The 18,822-nt window shown below is 35.3% G+C and overlaps 1 protein-coding gene across 1 annotated transcript in view; it reads right to left on the bottom strand.

The window, feature by feature from the left end:
* Positions 1-12,580: 12,580 nt before the first annotated feature.
* The window catches only part of LOC106870963 (centrosomal protein of 290 kDa-like), a 28,838-nt gene continuing 22,596 nt past the window's right edge, over positions 12,581-18,822 (bottom strand). Inside the window, exon 11 of the mRNA XM_014917212.2 lies at positions 12,581-17,054. Within this exon, the coding sequence (XP_014772698.1) occupies positions 16,944-17,054 (111 nt within the window). The 3' untranslated portion in view covers positions 12,581-16,943. The remainder of the gene's footprint in view (positions 17,055-18,822) is intronic.

Genomic DNA, 18,822 nt, shown 5'->3' with positions numbered 1-18,822 from the left:
TTTATATGGATCTCCAAAGGCCATATGAACTCGAGTTGAGAATCACTGCTATATAGGCTCATACAACGGACTCAAAAACGTCACCCGGGCGGACCACCCCACATTCCTACCTACACAATGCAACTGGATTGATACACTGGATAATATAGTCTAGGATATTGTGGGTTTAAATAATGAAAAGAATGCTACAAATGCCAGCCAAGCTACTAAACCTGCCAGAAATAACGACCAAATGTCCCTCATATACCTCTCAAATCAGACAAAAAGCATTAACAGCCATTTACAAGTCAAATAAAGAAACGCTTGATCTGTTAGAAATTGCAACTATATCGTTCTTAAAGTACACAATAGGTTTTAAAGAACAATAAAGGAATGACATTTTGGATGATATCGTCTGAGATAAGCTGGCTGGAAAGACGAAACGGTCACGGCTAGAACATTTTTATCTTAGGTTGATCAAGGTTAACTTGGGAACTGACTGAACAACAGTAGCAAATGTCTATATTATACAATCTTATCTATCATTCTTGGTAACTTTAGGAAGTCAAATTAAAATGAATGTTGGTAAATTTCCTTCTTTTCCCAATGACAATAGTAATATACAGATTATTTTTAAATGCCTTCGTTTTCAATGAGATATTTTTAATATTGTAAGGTTTTTGTCTTTCATTCTCCGTTGGAACACTGATATTATTTTCCCAACATTGCTCATATTATCAGGAAAAGATTGGCCGTCTCATAAGAATTGAAATGGTCATGCTTTTCTAAGTGTTATGGCGACCACTGTACCATTCATGTAGTCGCACCGCGCATTTTATATTTACTTCGTCATATGACTCAATCCAATGTTCACGTGACTAAATCAATTTAGCATGATTAGAGTTTGATGTGAAAGTGGGAAATCAGTTAGATCACCCTTCTGGAAGAAAAGAGGTTCGTATCACTGTTTTACTTGGATTAATGTTTCACTATGCGATTTCATTGCTGTGACTTGGGATATAAAATTAGAAAAATTGATCACTGCACAATTTACGCATCCTGTATACTCTGACCGCAGCAGGCTCCAACGACTATTTTTACCAAATATGCACGTTGTTATAGTGTCTATTATTGATCGAAAGTACATTATAGTAAGCACAGCAAACATGATTCCGAATAATGATTACTGTTGTCTTTGAAGTGTTATTATATGAGTGCATATCTTCCATTTGTACAAGACAGGGGAGGATTATTTATAGTTTATTTTTTGAAAAATATTTACAAAACAAATATTGGAAATCTCACTGAAAATTGCTTAACGTCAGAAAAACTGTTTAATGGTTACTTTTATCACTCTAATTTTATTATAAGCGTATCTTCCAATCATACAAGACAGTGAAGGATTATAGTTGAATATCATTTGAAAAACATTTACAAAACGAACAAATATTGGAGCTCTCGTTGAAAATGTCAGAAAAATTGTTTAATGGTTACTTTTATCACTAATCTTATACGTGTATCTTTCAATTGTACAAAACAAGGAATAATTATAGTTGATTATCATTTGAAAAATATTTACAGAACGAACAAATATTAGTGAACTCATTGAAAAGTGCTTTATGTCAGGGAAATTGTCATCCATCATGTACTTTTAAAAAACAGTTTGAGCCAGTTCTATTGCTATTCAAATTTCAGTAAAAAAAGTTTCGATTTAGCACAGATTACGCATAGGTTATATGCAATTTTGCTCTAAATAATACCTAATTTGTGCATTTCGTTTACGTATTAGGTTTGCAAAATTTTCATGCGGACTCGTGTGTTGAAATATTTTCTGTTGCATCTCAGGACGGTCATTATGCCAATAATAAACACACACACTGGTTCCATTTCACTCCTTTATTTTTTATTTGTCAGCTGATTAACCATTTAACCAATTATTTTATTAATCGTTGATAATATTATGAGTCAACTGGTCAGCTAGGTTTGTCAAAATTTTATCACTGTCATTTGCAACCTCATCAAAGACATATTCTCTCTACTCCAGATCTGCTTCAAGCCTGTCTATCTTTCTACACATGTTTAGAAATATTGGTCAGAAGTGCTGTCCAATGCTTCATAAATAAATTAGCTGTTTTTTTCTGTCAATACCCTAGCTGGTCCAAGTTTGGCTATAAACAACAGCCTCCAAACACAAGCAGAACAGTTTGGGATACAATAAACCATTATTACATTAATAAAATAATATAATTCTTTAACGAAAGATGCCCAAATCTTTGTCCAGCAAGTTTCCTCGTACTTCTTCCAACCTTTTTTTTTTTACCGTTAAGCCATTTTGATCTAATTTACATGTTTGCAAACCATTTTTGCTTGTAACCCTTCATTGGGATGCTAAATTTGAGAGTTTCTATTTGTTTTGTGTTGTTTTTTTTACTCAATATAAGGAGGCAGGCTTTGGGCCAAAATTGGTTTTCACTGTCATATTCGTTTTCAGGTACAAATGACTTGCGATTGTAAAATTTTACAGAGGAGATTTGCCGGGTTATTTTTAACAAATTGCGTGAGGATATCAGACATGGTTTGCCAGCAAGAATTCTACTCTGGACTTTTGATAAAGTGAAAAAATTTTTCATGTCCACAACTTTTTTGTGTAATTCTTCAATACTTAATATGTTTGTTTATTTTTTTTTCATCCATCAAATCCATGCCAGGACCAATATTTCCATGAACATTATAAATGTTCACTTATACTACTATTACTACTACTGCTACTTATAATAGTAATCCTTTCTACTAGGCAGAGCAAATTCAGACTGGTTGCATATGTAGTTTTCAAGGGAAGAAATTATTACTTCATGATAAATTGCACTAAAACTTCTGCAATCTATGACAAATTGATTTCCTTTGATAAGCCTGCTGTCTTTCATCTACAGGTTTATGGCTTAGTGTTGGCGCTGTTTCACTGAGTTCAGGACCAGTGCTTTCTCTCACTTTATCCCTCAAAAATATCTCACTTATGGTAACCATTATTATTATTATTGTTATTATTAAATTGGGAAGCTGGCAGAATCGTCAGCATGCCAGGCAAAATGCTTACCGGTATTTTGTCTGCTGCTACATTCTGAGTTCAAATTCCGCCAAGATCGATTTTGCCTTTCATCCTTTTGGAGTCGATAAAATAAGTACCAGTGAAACATTTGGGGTTGATGTAATCAACTAGTCCCCTCCCCAACAATTTCAGGCTCTTGCCTATAGTAGAAAGAATTATTATTAAGTTGGGAAGCTGGTAGGATCATTAGCACGTTGGGCAAACTGCTTAGCGGCATTTCGTCTGTCTTAACATTCTGAGTTCAAATTCCACCTAGGTCAACTTTGGCTTTCATTCTTTCAGGATGGGAGCTGATGTATTCAACTTGTTTTTTCCCCGAAAATAACAGGATTTTTGCCTTTAGTAGAAAGGGTTACTATTATAAGTAGCTGTAGTAGTAATAGTAGTATTGAGTGAGAGAGCAGCGCATGCCAGCAATGTGACACTGGGGTACAAATATATGAAGCCTGGTATACCCATCTGGGTAAGCTGGCATAGTTATTAACTCTACTGGACAAAATGCTGAGTTGTAGCTCTTCTGCCTTTACATTCTGAATTCAAATTCTGCTGAGGTTTACTTTGCCTTTCATCCTTTAGAGGTCAACAGATAAGTACTAGTTGAGCTCTGGAATTGAAGTAAAAAATAAGCTCCCTCCCACCAAATTTTAGGTTTTGTGCTTATAGTAGAAAGGATTATTCGGTACCAATTTCCATTGCTTTAATTACAGTCTGGTCACTGACAAGGCTCCACTGCTTCTAGATAGGGGCAAGGTTGTCGGCAGTATATATATATGCTTCAGAGTTGTAAATATATTTTTATCCATATAGGTCAGTCATTCTGGTTGTCACCATCTAATCTTAGTAAAGTAATTACAACTAAATACATTAAAAATGTATTTGGTTGTAATTCATAAGCCTTCTCTTTCCACTTCCTTTAGGTAGGGTTCTTCCATATTGGAAAAAATAGCAAGTCAGAAATGACCCCAAAGAAAAGAATCTATCAGTCTTTGGCCAAGGGTTGACAAAAATTGTATGAGGGAAGGCATTGGTAGCAGCAGTAGTAGTAGTAATGACATTAATGTTAAAAAGGAAACAAAGCCAAATTTGATATTTAAAAAAATTGTAGATTTCACAAACATTACAAAAAACTTTAAAACAGTATTTAAAACTAATTTCATAATAGTTATTCTTTAACATTCACACTGACCATATATGGTCCAAATATTCTACTTGTTTTATGTTCAAACTGGCCGGATCTGGCCTCTGACTCCTACTCTACCATGACAATCACATCATTGAAATCTGAAAGGTATAGGGTAACACATTAATTCAAAGCAATGTCAATAATTACACTTGGTGGAGTAACCTGAATGCTAAAGGGTTAAATACAGACACTGAAATTCAGCACTTCAGCTTAAAATAGATTTTCTATTTTATTAACCAATCAAAACAAGTGAAAATAAAAGAAACCAGTTTAAATGAGACTTGCAAAATTTCCTCCACAACTCTTTTCTTGAACTTCGCACTATTCCTCTTCATTATTTAAAGCTCTATTCATCAAGCATTCAATTCTTGATGTGGTAGCATTTTGAGTCCTTTCTTTGATATTGGCTTACTAGTAGTTCTGATAAACGTTCACACACAAGTACACATGTATATACATATATATATATTTATAATATAGACTGACAGAACAAATACCAAGCTTTAAAAAACAAGTAGTGGGGCTAATTCATTTGATTATAGTTCTTCAAGGTGGTGCCCCAGCACCACCAGTCTAATAACTGAAACATGTATCCTAATACATATATACATATCATACACACACATTCATGTACACACATGCACACAAACACACACACAAAGATAACACATTATAGATTTATAAACAGCAATGGGTATTTAGCTTTTTATAAAGGTTATATCCTAACAGCTGAGATGGTTCTGATTGCAGCTTCTTCAAATGGTAAACTACCGAGAATGATTGAGGTTAATTACATTGTTGTCAGGACTTATTTTAAACTGTTCTTCTCTTTGTCAGTTAATTCATTGTTAGATATCATTGACATACATACATACATGCATGCATACATACATAAATGCATAGCATTCACAAATGTTTGGTTACTACAAAACACATCAAAGTAGAGTTCATGGAAAGGCTATGATTAAATACATTGTTTCCATATTATTCAGCAATTACAGCACAATATAGGACAGACAAATAAAAATTATCAAAAACTAATTCTGACCTGACCTACTTGTTACTAATGTAGATTCATCAAATCTTAATCCCATCATAGACCATAGATTCTCAACTATTTTGGTGGACCCCCATAGCCATTTTATGTTTACCTCCTATCAGACAGGAAGCGGTACTGACCACATTGGAACACTGTGTGTGTGAGCAGTGCAATGTCTCACTCTGTGCAGCACCATGTTTTCAAATATACCACTCGTATAACCTTAACCCTAACCCTGTGATGGCATCACATGAAGAATACCTGTGCCAGTGCTACATAATAAGCACCCATGCCAGTGCTACATCAAAAGCACCCTTGCCAACACCACGTACAAAGTATCCATGCTGGTACCATGTAAAAAGTACTTGTGCTGGCACCACATAAAAAGCACCCATGTTGGCACTATATAAAATACACCCAGTACACTCTGTAAATTGGTTGATATTAGGAAGGGCATCCAGCCATAAAAACCATTCCGAAACAGACAACTGGGGCCTGGTGAAGCCCTTCAGCTTGCCAGCTCCTGTCAAACCATCCAACCCATGCGAGAATAGGAAATGGATGATGATGATGATGATTTCTTACAATTAGATATACTGCTACATTTAATACACTTAAAGGCATCGTTTTTCCTAGTTTTGCTGTAATTATGATCCACCCACAGATTGCAATTTCTAAATATTGTAATCACACTAAGTGACTTACAGCATACTTCAAACATGGCTCACTAAAGAGAACATTGCCTTCACTATACTCTTTTTTCATGCTTCTGAACGGATTCAATCACATTCCTCTGTTTTCGTTGTTGTTTTTGTTTTTGTTAGGGCTTTTTTTTTTTTCAATCATTTGTAGTTCTTAGAATGATTAACAACAATTAGATGATCATTATGCTGTAATGTAAATAATTGGATAAACTCAGATTGATATTAGCATTGACATTTACAATCTGACAAAATCATACATTAAATGAATGAAGAAAAGAGTCTCCATGCAGTCATTCAACTGCTAAAAATAGCAGCCAAATCAAATCTCCCTCAAATCACACACCAGCACCTTTTAGAAAATGGGACACATTTAATAATAAAATATTAAGATATATTGCCACTGATAAAAAGAAAAAAAGTAATAAATGGGACGGTCATAGCTAGAATGCTATTGATCACAGGTCTGCTTAATATTACTGACCTGGCCCTAGACAACATCATCATCATTGTCCATTTTTCTATGCTTGCATGGGTCAAATGGAATTTGTTGAGGCACATTTTCTACAGCCAGATGCTCTTCCTGTCGCCAACTCTCATCTGTGTATGACAGTGATGCTTGCTCACATGATGTTGAGATAAGAGTATATGCACAGGCACACATACATACATATCTCAAAATAAGCAACAGGATATTCAGAGCTAATGCAGTACGATTGTTTCAAGCAACTCCATTTAATTGAACAATGGAATCATTACAGCAATTTAAGTGCAGAGCAATCCTCAACTCCTTTACTTGTTTCAGTTATTTGACTGCAGCCATGCTGGATCACTGCCTTTAGTCAAGCAAATCGACCCCAGGACTTATTCTTTGGAAGCCTAGTACTTATTCTATCAGTCTCTTTTTGCCAAACCGCTAAGTTACGGGGATGTAAACACACCAGCATCGGTTGTCAAGCGATGTTGGAGGGACAAACACAGACACACAAACATTACACTCACACACACACATTACACACATATATATATATACATGTATACGACGGACTTCTTTCAGTTTCCATCTACCAAATTCACTCACAAGGCTTTGGTCGGCCTGAGGCTATAGTAGAAGACATTTGCCTAAGATGCCACGCAGTGGGACTGAACCCGGAACCATGTGGTTGGTAAGCAAGCTGCTTACCACACAGCCACTCCTGCGCCTATGCATAAATACATAGAATTAAATGATGTAACGATTGCATTGTTCAATTAAATGGAATCGCTTGAAACAATCGTACTGCATTACCTCTGAATATCCTGTTGCTTATTTTGATTTCAATCACCCTATTATGAAATTGTTTTGAAATTGTATGGATAATACCGTACTAAATTCTGGTACCTCAACTTAAGTACCTAATTCATCTGAATCTAAATTTTTGCTTAACTCGTCATACATACATATATGTAGCTTAGTGGTTAGAGTGTTGCACTCACAATCCAGCGATTGGAACTGAGCCTCACATTGTGTTTTTGAGCAAAACACTTCATTTCATGTTTCTCCAGTCCACTCAGCTGTAAATAGGTTACCCTGCAACAGACTAGCCTTCCAATTAGGAGTAATGTTGGCCTGCTCACCTAAGCCAGCAGGGTGGCAGCATTCAACCCATGCCAGCATGGAAAGCAGACATTAAACGATGATGATGATGATATATACATATATAAAAGATAAATACAGTATGATAACTAAAACGCCATTAATGCACCAGTAATTCACAGTTCAAAATAGATATTTTTCCTATATTCTTTATCTTTTACTCTTTTACTCTTTTACTTGTTTCAGTCATTTGACTGTGGCCATGCTGGAGCACCCCGTCTTTACTTTTATTTTCATACTTGATAATATTAAATCAGTAGAGCACCAAACGAAATGCCTTGTGGTGTTTAGTTACATTCCTTTACATTCTGAGAGCAAACCCCACTTACATCATTCTGTATAGAATTGATAAAATAAGCATAGTTAAGTTCTGAAAATTTATTTCAGCAATTCCCAACATTTGTGACCTTGTGTCAATGATAAATGATATTATTCCATTCCATCCTTAGTGCAGAGAAAGAAAAATAAATCTATAAAGATAGCAAAAACGTGCACATCACTTAATACAGAACTAAGATAAATAACACAATCGCCCAGCTCATACCAGTACGGAAAAAAATGGACGCTAAAAGGAGAAGGAGGGGTACAGGGAGAAGGAGAGGGAGTGGCAATGATGATGGTTGTGCACAGCACTCAAGCACTGTATCATGTTATTAGTAAGCATCGTGGAAATATAAATTGAATATTGGTATATATTGCTATCAAACATGACATATTTTATTACTCTCTTGAGGGAAGAAAGATAAAGTTAAACATAATGGTATTTAATCACAGGATAGTGTAATATAATATACTCAGTCTTGCATTCTGCTGTCACTTCTATTCTTGGAGTATCACTAGATTGAACATAATAACAAGAGCATGCAGAGAGTGCAAACCTCTGCCAAGGCAACATCAATGTCCTCTCAGCGATTAGCTACAGATGATTTTTAAAATGAGAATATCTGAAATATACTCGACTGCTCTCACAAACAAGAATACTAAAAATGAACCAGACCGCTCTCAAAAAAACAGGAAAAATAATCCAGAATCCTTTTCCGGTACCAGATCGATCCCAAAATTTAATCAGTTCATGCCAGTCATAAGGCCAAACATCCCTGAAAGTTTCATCTGAATCTATTCAGCAGTTCTTGAGATATCTTGTCCACGGACAAACAAACAAACACGACTGAGAACAATACCTCTGCCTTCACTAAGGCGGAGGTAATAATTTAACCTCAATGCTAATAGTTTCCATATAATAGACTTAATGCCATTTTAAAATCTATTTTGTTGTATTGTTTAAGCCTTTTGTTACCATATTTCTTTTGAATAATGTTGCCATTGTGTAAAAATAATTTGGAAAATATTGAAGAATTTAGCAAAATAACTTTGTTGTTATTAAGATGGTGTTTGAGACTATAAGTTTACATGAGATTTTGATTGAAGATTTTAATGTAGAATATTTGAAACAGAAAGTTTGTATCATAGAACCAGAAATGGTCTCAAGCAGGTTGGTATCAGAAGGGTTAAATTCTTGGAATTATCAACTAAAAGTAATGATGAATTTGAATAAATCTAAAATGAATAAATAAATAAATTTTCATAAATTGTTTCTAATTAGTAATTTTATTAATCGTTTTTTATAGCTTTCTTGAGGTTCTTCAACTGATAACTCAATTTATGTATCTTAAGAGAATTCCCAGTCTTATTTAACAACTGAATCTCCCAATATTAACTTTCTACTAAGTGTTGTAAGCCTAGAATAGCTGCAGAATTATTACTCAGTCAATGGCTATTATCATAATTATTGGGACATAACAAATTAGCCACAAACCATTGTCATCATCATCTTTATCACCACCACCATCGCCGCTGCTGCCACCACCACTATCACCATATTTGTTTAATACCTGTTTTCCATGCTGGCTTCGGTTGAATGGATCAAGCTAGAAAAGTACAATGAGTTCAATTGCCTGCTTTGATATAATTTCTACAACTGATACTCTTCTTTAAAACAAACATAACAATGCTGATTAATTTGCTCTCATTTCTATTTAATTTTTGAAAACATGTGGCTTTGTGTTTAGAGTGTTGGACTCACAATCATTAGATCATGGCTTCAATTCTCAAGCCAGGTACCTTGTAGTGTTCTTGAGCAAAACACTTCATTTCACATTGTTCCAGTCCACCTGACTGAAAGTAACAATGACCTCTGGTGATTAACTTATAACATTCTGCTGTCCATTCTATAGGGTGTCATACACTCTCAACCTAAGGTGATCTTGTGTTGGATGATGAAAAGGTTATAGTGAGAAATACAGGTGTCTTGCTGTAGAGGAAGTATAAGATTACCTGGCTAGAGTGAGGTAAGATGCTTTAAATATCTGGATAAGCTTCTGAACATGTACGCTCCAAGAAGACTTATTTCTATTAAATCCTTTTTATTACTATGTCTTTGCTAAAATATACATTTCTTTCAGCTAATTTTGTGGCGGTGATTCAAAATTTCATCTACTAGATAATCAACCAGACACTATGAGTGAACCACTACAGGTCCATTAAGCAACCAAACAGTGTGAAGTTGTTTTTCTAGAATGTTCTTTCTTGTATCTTATGAAACACCTTTTGCTGCTCAATTAATCACAAGAGTGTTGAAGACAGCTGAACAACACATGCTTCCATTCTTGCCATGATGACATTTCCAGATATTTCTGCAAACATTTCCAGGTTCTCGGAACATTCACATGGTGTCTCATAAGTTAACTTCTGCAGACATGGCACAGTTTTTCTCTTTATCTCAGTCAGCAGATGGCCAAGGACAGATAGCCAAAGAACTCTGTCACCACAGAGATTTACACAGTGGACTTTACCAGTGTCGCCTTCCTGGCACTTGTGCCGGTGGCACGTGAAAAATCATTTGAACGAGATCGTTGCCAGTGCCGCTGGACTGGCTCCTGTGCAGGTGGCACGTAAAATACACCATTTTGAGCATGACTGTTGCCAGTTCCGCTTGACTGGCCTTCGTGCCTGTGGCACATAAAAGCACCCACTACACTCTCGGAGTGGTTGGCGTTAGGAAGGACATCCAGCTGTAGAAACTCTGCCAAATCAGATTGGAGCCTGGTGTAGCCATCTGGTTCACCAGTCCTCAGTCAAATCGTCCAACCCATGATGATGATGACTTTGTATATTTTGGGGCTGACCACATGTTATCACACAGAAAGCGTTCTATAATTTCAGAGCACTCCATCTCTCTAACAGTCAGCAAACATTTATGTCATTCATTGTAAATAGTCAACATCCAATATATTTATATCTGGCAATACATATTTCAGTGTGCTTCAGTTTTTATTCACATAGCCAGCAAAATATATCTTCATTTACCAGCTCACTTCAAGTAACAATCTCAAAAATAATGAAGAATTTACTTAAAATGATTTTGTCATTATTAAGTTCTTATAAGGCAGTCATCATCATCATCATCATCACCATTTAATGTCCACTTTCCATGCTGGCATGGGTTAGACGGTTTGACTGAAACTGGTAAGCTAGAGAGCTGCACCAGGTTCCAGTCTGATTTGGCATAGTTTCTACAGCTGGATGCCCTTCCTAACACTAAAAAGTGTAGGGTTTTCTATACGCGTGGGACTCGAACCCACACTGCTATGTTTACGCGACAAGTGTGCCACCATTACACTGCACTGGTAAAAATATTAGCATGGTTAAGATGAGCAAAAATGACTAGCAGCATTTTGTTCTTCTTTATGTTCTGAGTTCAAATTCCACCAAGGTTGACTTTGCCTTTCATCCTTTCAGGGCCAATAAAATAAGTACCTGTCAAGTACTGGGGTCAATATAGTCGACTCTTACCCCTCCCCTCAAAAACTTCTGGCCCTGTGCCAAAATCTGAAACCATTAATAAGTTCATATCTGTAATTTGAATTTACATAAAATTCTAGTGGAAGTTTTTAATCTAGATCTCTTTACAACAAGAAGTTTGCTTCACAGAACTAGGGATGTCTCAGGCAGGTTGGCATTAAAAAGGTTAATTTACTGATTTCTTGGAATGCTTGTTTTTCCTTTTCTGTATCTATATTTTGTGCTGCTTCTTATCAATAACTTAAATACAAACTTATCCAATAAGTCAAAACAGTAAGTCAACAAACAGCTTCTATGAAATCTATCAATATGCTAGAAATGGCAGTCAAATTTCCACTAAGTGACACTCTCCCATCATAAAATAAAGAATGATACATTGGATAATGTGGCTCTAGATATACTGCAATAAAGACAGGATGGTCATAGCTGGGATATCTCAGACCATAGATTAAACAACAACAATACTAACAACAAAACAATTACAGTTTGTTTCTTAAAATAATAATAATAATGAAATTATTGTGTATAGTGCTCAGGTGCACTACAGCTCGTCCAAGGTGCATGTACAATACATAGAATTATTTACAAAAGTCAGGAAAGTGAACAGTGTATGAGTCATGATATACACTTGTGCATGTATTTGGAGTGGGGGGATGTCAGGTGTAGTGTGGGCAAATTTCAGGAAGCATTGAGGTTTTAAAGGATGCAATGTCTCAGCAACGAACACCTGATGCAGGTGGTTTGTTCCATGCTTCAGCTACTCTGAGTGTGAAAAAATGTTTCCAAAAGTCATGGGAGCTGTGCTGTTTTCTGACTTTGTAAGCATGCCCACATGTGTTAGACACATGGAACTCAAAAAGGTGCTTAAGGTGGGTGTTGGCACAATGGTTAATAATGTTGTGGGTGTTTACCAAGCCAGATGTCAGAGCTTCCATGGATCTATATCCAGAGAAACAAGGCGTTCAGAGTATGGTAGATGCTTGATGGATTATTTTTCTATTTTGTTTTGTTTTTCTGAAAAGTTTAGAAGTTCATTAAAATGAAATTTTGAAAAATAACAAAATGAAAACAAGTATAAAAATGAAATATAATTTTATTTATGATTTATACATTACAAAACATATATTAGAGTTTTTTATGATTATAAAAAAATATAGTCTAAAAACAGAAATTAAATACAAAAATACAAAAACAAATTGTCTTTTTAATGTTTAATTTAAAGCACTTATATAAATATTATTGACTATTTTTTATATATATTTATTTATTTTATCGTGCTTTTTACATGTGGGAAGGGTCCACAAATTGAAGTATAAGTATTTAAATTGTTGATGAAAATGCAGAGTACCATTCATCAGAAGTTAATGCAGCGTCTATTCAACAAGACAAACTGAGGTGAGAAATGTAATATCTTGGATGTAGTAAGGCTTTCACACTCAACCTTGTATCACTTGATTCTATGAGTAACTGTGCCTCAATAGACCTTTTTAATAAAAAAGGTATTTTCATCAAAAGATAATTTTGTTCTAGAATCTTCATAAATGTTCTCATTAATTTTAGAACTCCATCAATATGGAAGAATTGTAAATTCAGCTGAGTTATTTGAAAGTATTAAGAGACCATCAAAGAGAACATCATCACCACCATCATCAGCATCAACCCATTAGCATTCACATTACTCTGTCAAATGTAATACTTATTTATTCACACTAATTTGAATTAATCATGTTTTATCTCATAACTTTGAGAATTCAATGATGTGACTGTTTACTTTTGGAATGACATTATAAGGTAGGTGTGAGAGGTCAGATCTGGTTAGTTTGATCATAAAAGAGGTAGAATATTTGGGACAGATATGGCTAGTTTAAAGGGTTAAGAGTTGATATCCTTTTTCCATGGTTTGACAGGGTCTAGCAAGTAAAGTTACTTTCTCAAGTCATGCTGATTCACAAGGACTAGTTTCCCAGTTTCATGACATATAAATTCTCCACCTGGATAGGATGTCAATTCATCGCAGGATTACTTATTTTTGCTAGCTGAGTGGACTGGAGCAACATGAAATGAAGTGTTTTGCTCAAGAACACAATGTGCTGCCTGGTCCAGGAATCGAAACCACAATCTTATGATCATAATTCCAACACCCTAACCACTAAGCCACGCACCTTCAGTGGGCAAGCCATAGTGTTGCCTCAAGCTCCAGTGTGAGCTTTGGCATGATTTCTACAGCTGGATGCCTTTCTTAACACCTACTACTTAACTGTGTGTACTGGGTGCATTTTTCATGCCACTGGCACGCGTGAGATCATCAAATAACATGCAAAACAAAACAAAAAAAAAACAGGGAAAAAGCCCCTAACAACTAGTTATTGGGATGGGAATTATCTGAAAGAGGGAGGTGGTTTTGTGTGAGGTGCTGAGAGGCTAAAATATGTAAGTAAGTAAAGCCTTGTAAGTGGATTTAGTACATGGAAACTAAAACAGGCCTGCCATATTTGTATGTGTGTTTGTCTCCTTGTTTGGACATCAGTGGGGCAGTTATAAATGAGCATCGTTGTTTTATAAGTGGAATCCCTTGTTTCCAGTCTGCAATCAAAACATGTTTGGCCATAGGGAAATATTAAACAGGTGAGGATTAGACGCAGGAAGAGCATCCAGCTGCAGTAAAATCTACCTAAATGAATTCTGGGCATTAAAATTATGATGATTATGATTAAAGGGGTAATTTTTGCAATAAATTATATCTTAGGAGTAGCTTTAACAGGGTTTTTTAACAAAAGCTAACACATAGCAAAAAATATCTACATTAGTGACCAATCACAAGCCAAGAGAGCTATTAAATGATAATGTGACCTGCTAGAAATAACAGCTAAATTTCCACCCTACCGTCTTAAGAATGGAAAGACAATGTTGCCCTAGACATACAATACCTGAGAGAAAATAGGATAGTCATGACTAGAACAATTGTCCAATCAGAGTTGAGTAGGAGTTAATAAGAACAACAATAACGAGGCAACTTTAAATTGACCTTTGTCATTACTCCACTGATAGAAGACAATGGTCATAATGATGATGATGATGATAACAATGTTGTTGCTGTTACTATTATTATTAAGTTGGTGAGCTGGTAGAGTTGTTAGCATGACAGACAAAATGCTTAGCAGTATTTCATCTATTTTTGTGTTGTAAGTTCAAATTCCACCAAAGTCAACTTTATCTTTCATCCTTTTGAGGTCAATAAATTAGGTACCAGTGAAACACTGGGGTTGATGTAATCACCTATACCCCCCTCCCCCAAATTCCAGGCCTTGTGCCTATAGTAGAAAGGATTATTATTAAGTTTTAAAGGTGAGTCAAAAATATCACAATATGAAGAAAAACTTGAGTGTTTCTTTTACTGCACTATACCAATGTATGTAAAGGCACAGGGCTTAATGGTTACGGTATTCAGCTCACAATTATAAGATCATGAGTTCAATTTCCAGCAGCACATTGTGCCTTTGAGCAAGATGCTTTATTTCATATTGCTCCAGTTCACTCAGCTGACAAAAAACATTGTAAATTCAAAGGACCAGCCTTACCACAAACTGCATCACACAGAATCTCTCTGAGAACTACATTAAGGGTATGCATGTTTGTGGAGTGCTCAGCTATTTGCATGTTAATTTTTACAATCAGGCTGTTCCATAGATCAGCTCAATGGAAACAGTTGTAGTAACCAACAAAGTGCCAGTTAATACCAGTGTATAGTAATTTCAATGTGGCAAAGTCCAAGCTCCCATCTATTTTTAAATAATTTTAATACCAGTTTCTTAGTTTCAAAAACTTTTAAAGCTGACAGAGTGCCATTACAGTTTTAGTGCCTTAAAAGATTGGAAATCAGTGCAGTAGAGTTTGCACCTTGAATATGCTGTTCTTTAATCTGTGCTACAATCCTGTTGCACACTTTAACATATCTACGCAAAGAGGCACTGCAGCAGTCAATGACTGTTGGGCCAGGTATGAGATGCTTTGACACAGCATTTTGGTGCCATCTATTTGGCATTGTTGATTCAATGCTGGCCTATTTGACATTAGATGTTTTAATGTTTCTGTCTCTTTTTCTCTTTCTCTATGTATGTGAGCATATTTCTCTTTATGTGTATGAGGAGAGGGAAAATGTTCATGTCAAACATGTTCAGTTAATAAATTGTAATCTCTCTCTCTCTCTCTCTCTGTATATATTTTTGTATACTCTTGTGCATGCCTCCAGTATCAAAACAGGTTGAATGTCCAGTTAGCCTTACCAAATAATAAGGCTGCACCCTATCTTCTCATTCCGGCTGCACTTATCTTGCTTTTCAAATTGTTTGAAGACTGCAGTGGTGGTGCTGCCATAAGGGCAAAAATAACAGTGAAAATGAGTCATAGGGAAGCACACTAAAAAGAATATATGAATAACTTTACACATAATACATGAAATATTTATCTTAACTTGTTTGTAAAATATCGATTACTATTAAATTCAGTGACCCACATTGAAAAGAAATGAAAACCATACAAAATAATCTTTTTAGAAGATTTAATAACGTCAAATGACATTTAATGGAAACCTTAGCTATTTCCCACAGCCAAAATTGCCTCACAACAAACAATGAACTCTGGTTTCTGAGAGAGAGAACAATAAATAAATAGCTCTAAGTTACTGATAACCTACTACAAAACACAATCATTTAATGTCTATTTTCCATGCTGGCATGGGTTGGATGGTTTGACAGGAACTGGCAAGTCAAAAGACTGCACCATGCTCTAGTGTCTACTTTGACTTGGTTTTTACGGCTGGATACCCTTCCTAATGCCAACCACTTTACAGAGTGTACTGGGTGCTTTTTTTTCATGACACTCACCAGCACCAGTGAGATCACTAAGTAACTTGCAACACAAAACCCCTTAACTAGGGATATGTAGTATTGAGGGACCTGGCTTTATACCAGTTGGTGGGAGGTTAAAGTATGATAGACAGGAGTGTCTCACTGCAGAGGAAATAATGGCTACTCCAGATGGAAAAGAGAGAGTAAATGGTGAAGATGTATCTGGACATACCTTCAAGTTACTGGAAGGTTAATACAAGAGAAGTGATACAGAGAATTTGACAGGATGCAGATTGATTAAGGGAAATGCTGTGAGAGATGCACATCATAATACACACATACTAGAATACCTCCTCTCATGGAAAATTAGCTTACTTGATAGGCAAGCCTGCACTTATGAACATCTACTAGCTCACCAACTTTTGTCCCCTTTCAGTTTCTTCTTCCACTATTACAGTGGTATCGATCCGCTAAGACATTTAAATAATTCCACAATGAAATAAGAGGGGAAAGATGGATGGGTGAATCTCTGTGGTGATTGAAGAAAATTATGGGAAAAGTGTTACCAACGGACTACTTATTCTCTTGTTGTCATTTATTTTCATAAAGTGCAAGTTTTTTCATAGCTTCTCTATAATTGTACTTCAAATCTTCAATCTCTTCAAAGAATTCTGGTCTAAAATTCTTCAGTTCATCTTTTAGCTGTAATGATAACAAGTCACATGTAACAGATTATAAAAATAGATGCATTACTCAATACTAATCACATTAATCATTTTTTCATTGATCATTTGTTTTATGCCCATTTTTCCATCCATACATAGGTTGGGCTAAATCATATATTATGACATTTAATCATATATTATAATCTATATATATATATAAATGAGAATGTATGTCTGTGTGTGTCTGTGTGAATCCCTAAAACTCCAGAACTACACAACCAATTTCATTCAAATTTTACACATGCCTTACTTAGGGTCCCGGTTGTGTTTTAGTCAAAATAATTTTTTAACTTCTTGCATAGTTCGAGCCCACAGCAACGTAATATCTCCTCCACTATTTAAGTATTATGTGTCAAAAGTGAACAAAAACACTTATGTCAAATACTTTCACTTTAAAAATGAAACTTTTCCACTATTTCAGTATCAAAACTGAAACAATCACATTTCGATACTGTAATGACAAATACTTTCACTTTAATGGTTTCATTTTCGTACTGAATCTACTACAGTGAAACCATACTCTCACATATATACAGGCATACATACATCTCACATATATACATGCATACATACATATAGTTATTTTACACTGCATGCAAAAATACAGACATACTATATACGGTACGATATTAAACACACCCACACAAACATCTACACATACATATACATACCTGACGACTGACATGCGTGAAGTGCAGGCTGGCCAGTGTCAACACACACACACATCTACACATACATATATATACCTGACGACTTGATTTTTTTATTAACCACACAGGGTCGAAACACAGAGGGAACAGCACAAGGACAGACAAAACAAAAAAGTAGGGAAAAAATAAAATCGAATGAAAAGAATGGTAATGATAAATGAAAAGGTGGAATGATGTCTACTCGAACTCCAAACTCTAGTTAACGTCACTGAACGTTTTTAGAAAAAAATTTCAATACGTGTTATTTTATTTTTGTCTCTTTCTCTTTGCTGTGTGTTGCTTGTATTTAATATATTATATTAAATATTATGCTTTTCTTTACAAAGCACCATCAAATTAAGAATTAAGTTCAATAACAAAAATATTAAAGACTACTTTTTAACAAGCTGATTAAAATATACATAATTAGAAATTTATCCAAGAATTATTAATATGCAACTTTACTGTTCAGAACTGATCAGTGACATTATCATAATAATTATGATCATGTTAATAATCATTTCAAATATAGATGCAAGGCCTGAAATTTAAGGTAGGGAGTTAGTCAATGCCATTGATCCCAGTATTTGATTGGTACTTTATTTTATCAACCCCAACAGGATGAAAAATAAAGTTGAACTTGGCCATGCTTGAATCAGACTATAAAGTGTTAATGTCCAAAAGTGTTAATGTCCAAAGTGTTAATGACTGTTAGTTCACTACTTAATCATAATAATGGTTTTAAACTTTGGCACAAGGCCATAAATTTTAGGGGAAAGCAAAGTCAATGACACTGACCCCCAATGCTCAACTGGTACTTAGCAGTGGTGGATACAGGGGTATTGCCCTAGTTGCCCGGGCAACACCCTTTCTAGCTGCACTGTTGCAAATATAATAACATTGTTATTTTATTTCCAGCAGTTTCACAGCATTAGTTTCATATGCTTATGGTCTGCCACAACAAAGAATACATAAAAATATGTCCATTTATTACGAATTCTCACCTTATATATATATAGTATTTTTTCTGAAACTTTTGGGCAACACCCCCCCCCC

The sequence above is a fragment of the Octopus bimaculoides genome, chromosome 2 (genome assembly GCF_001194135.2).
Source record: "Octopus bimaculoides isolate UCB-OBI-ISO-001 chromosome 2, ASM119413v2, whole genome shotgun sequence".
NCBI classification, from domain to species: domain Eukaryota; kingdom Metazoa; phylum Mollusca; class Cephalopoda; order Octopoda; family Octopodidae; genus Octopus; species Octopus bimaculoides.
Note: the sequence above shows the minus strand (reverse complement) of the source record. Positions and strands in the feature narration are given on the sequence as shown.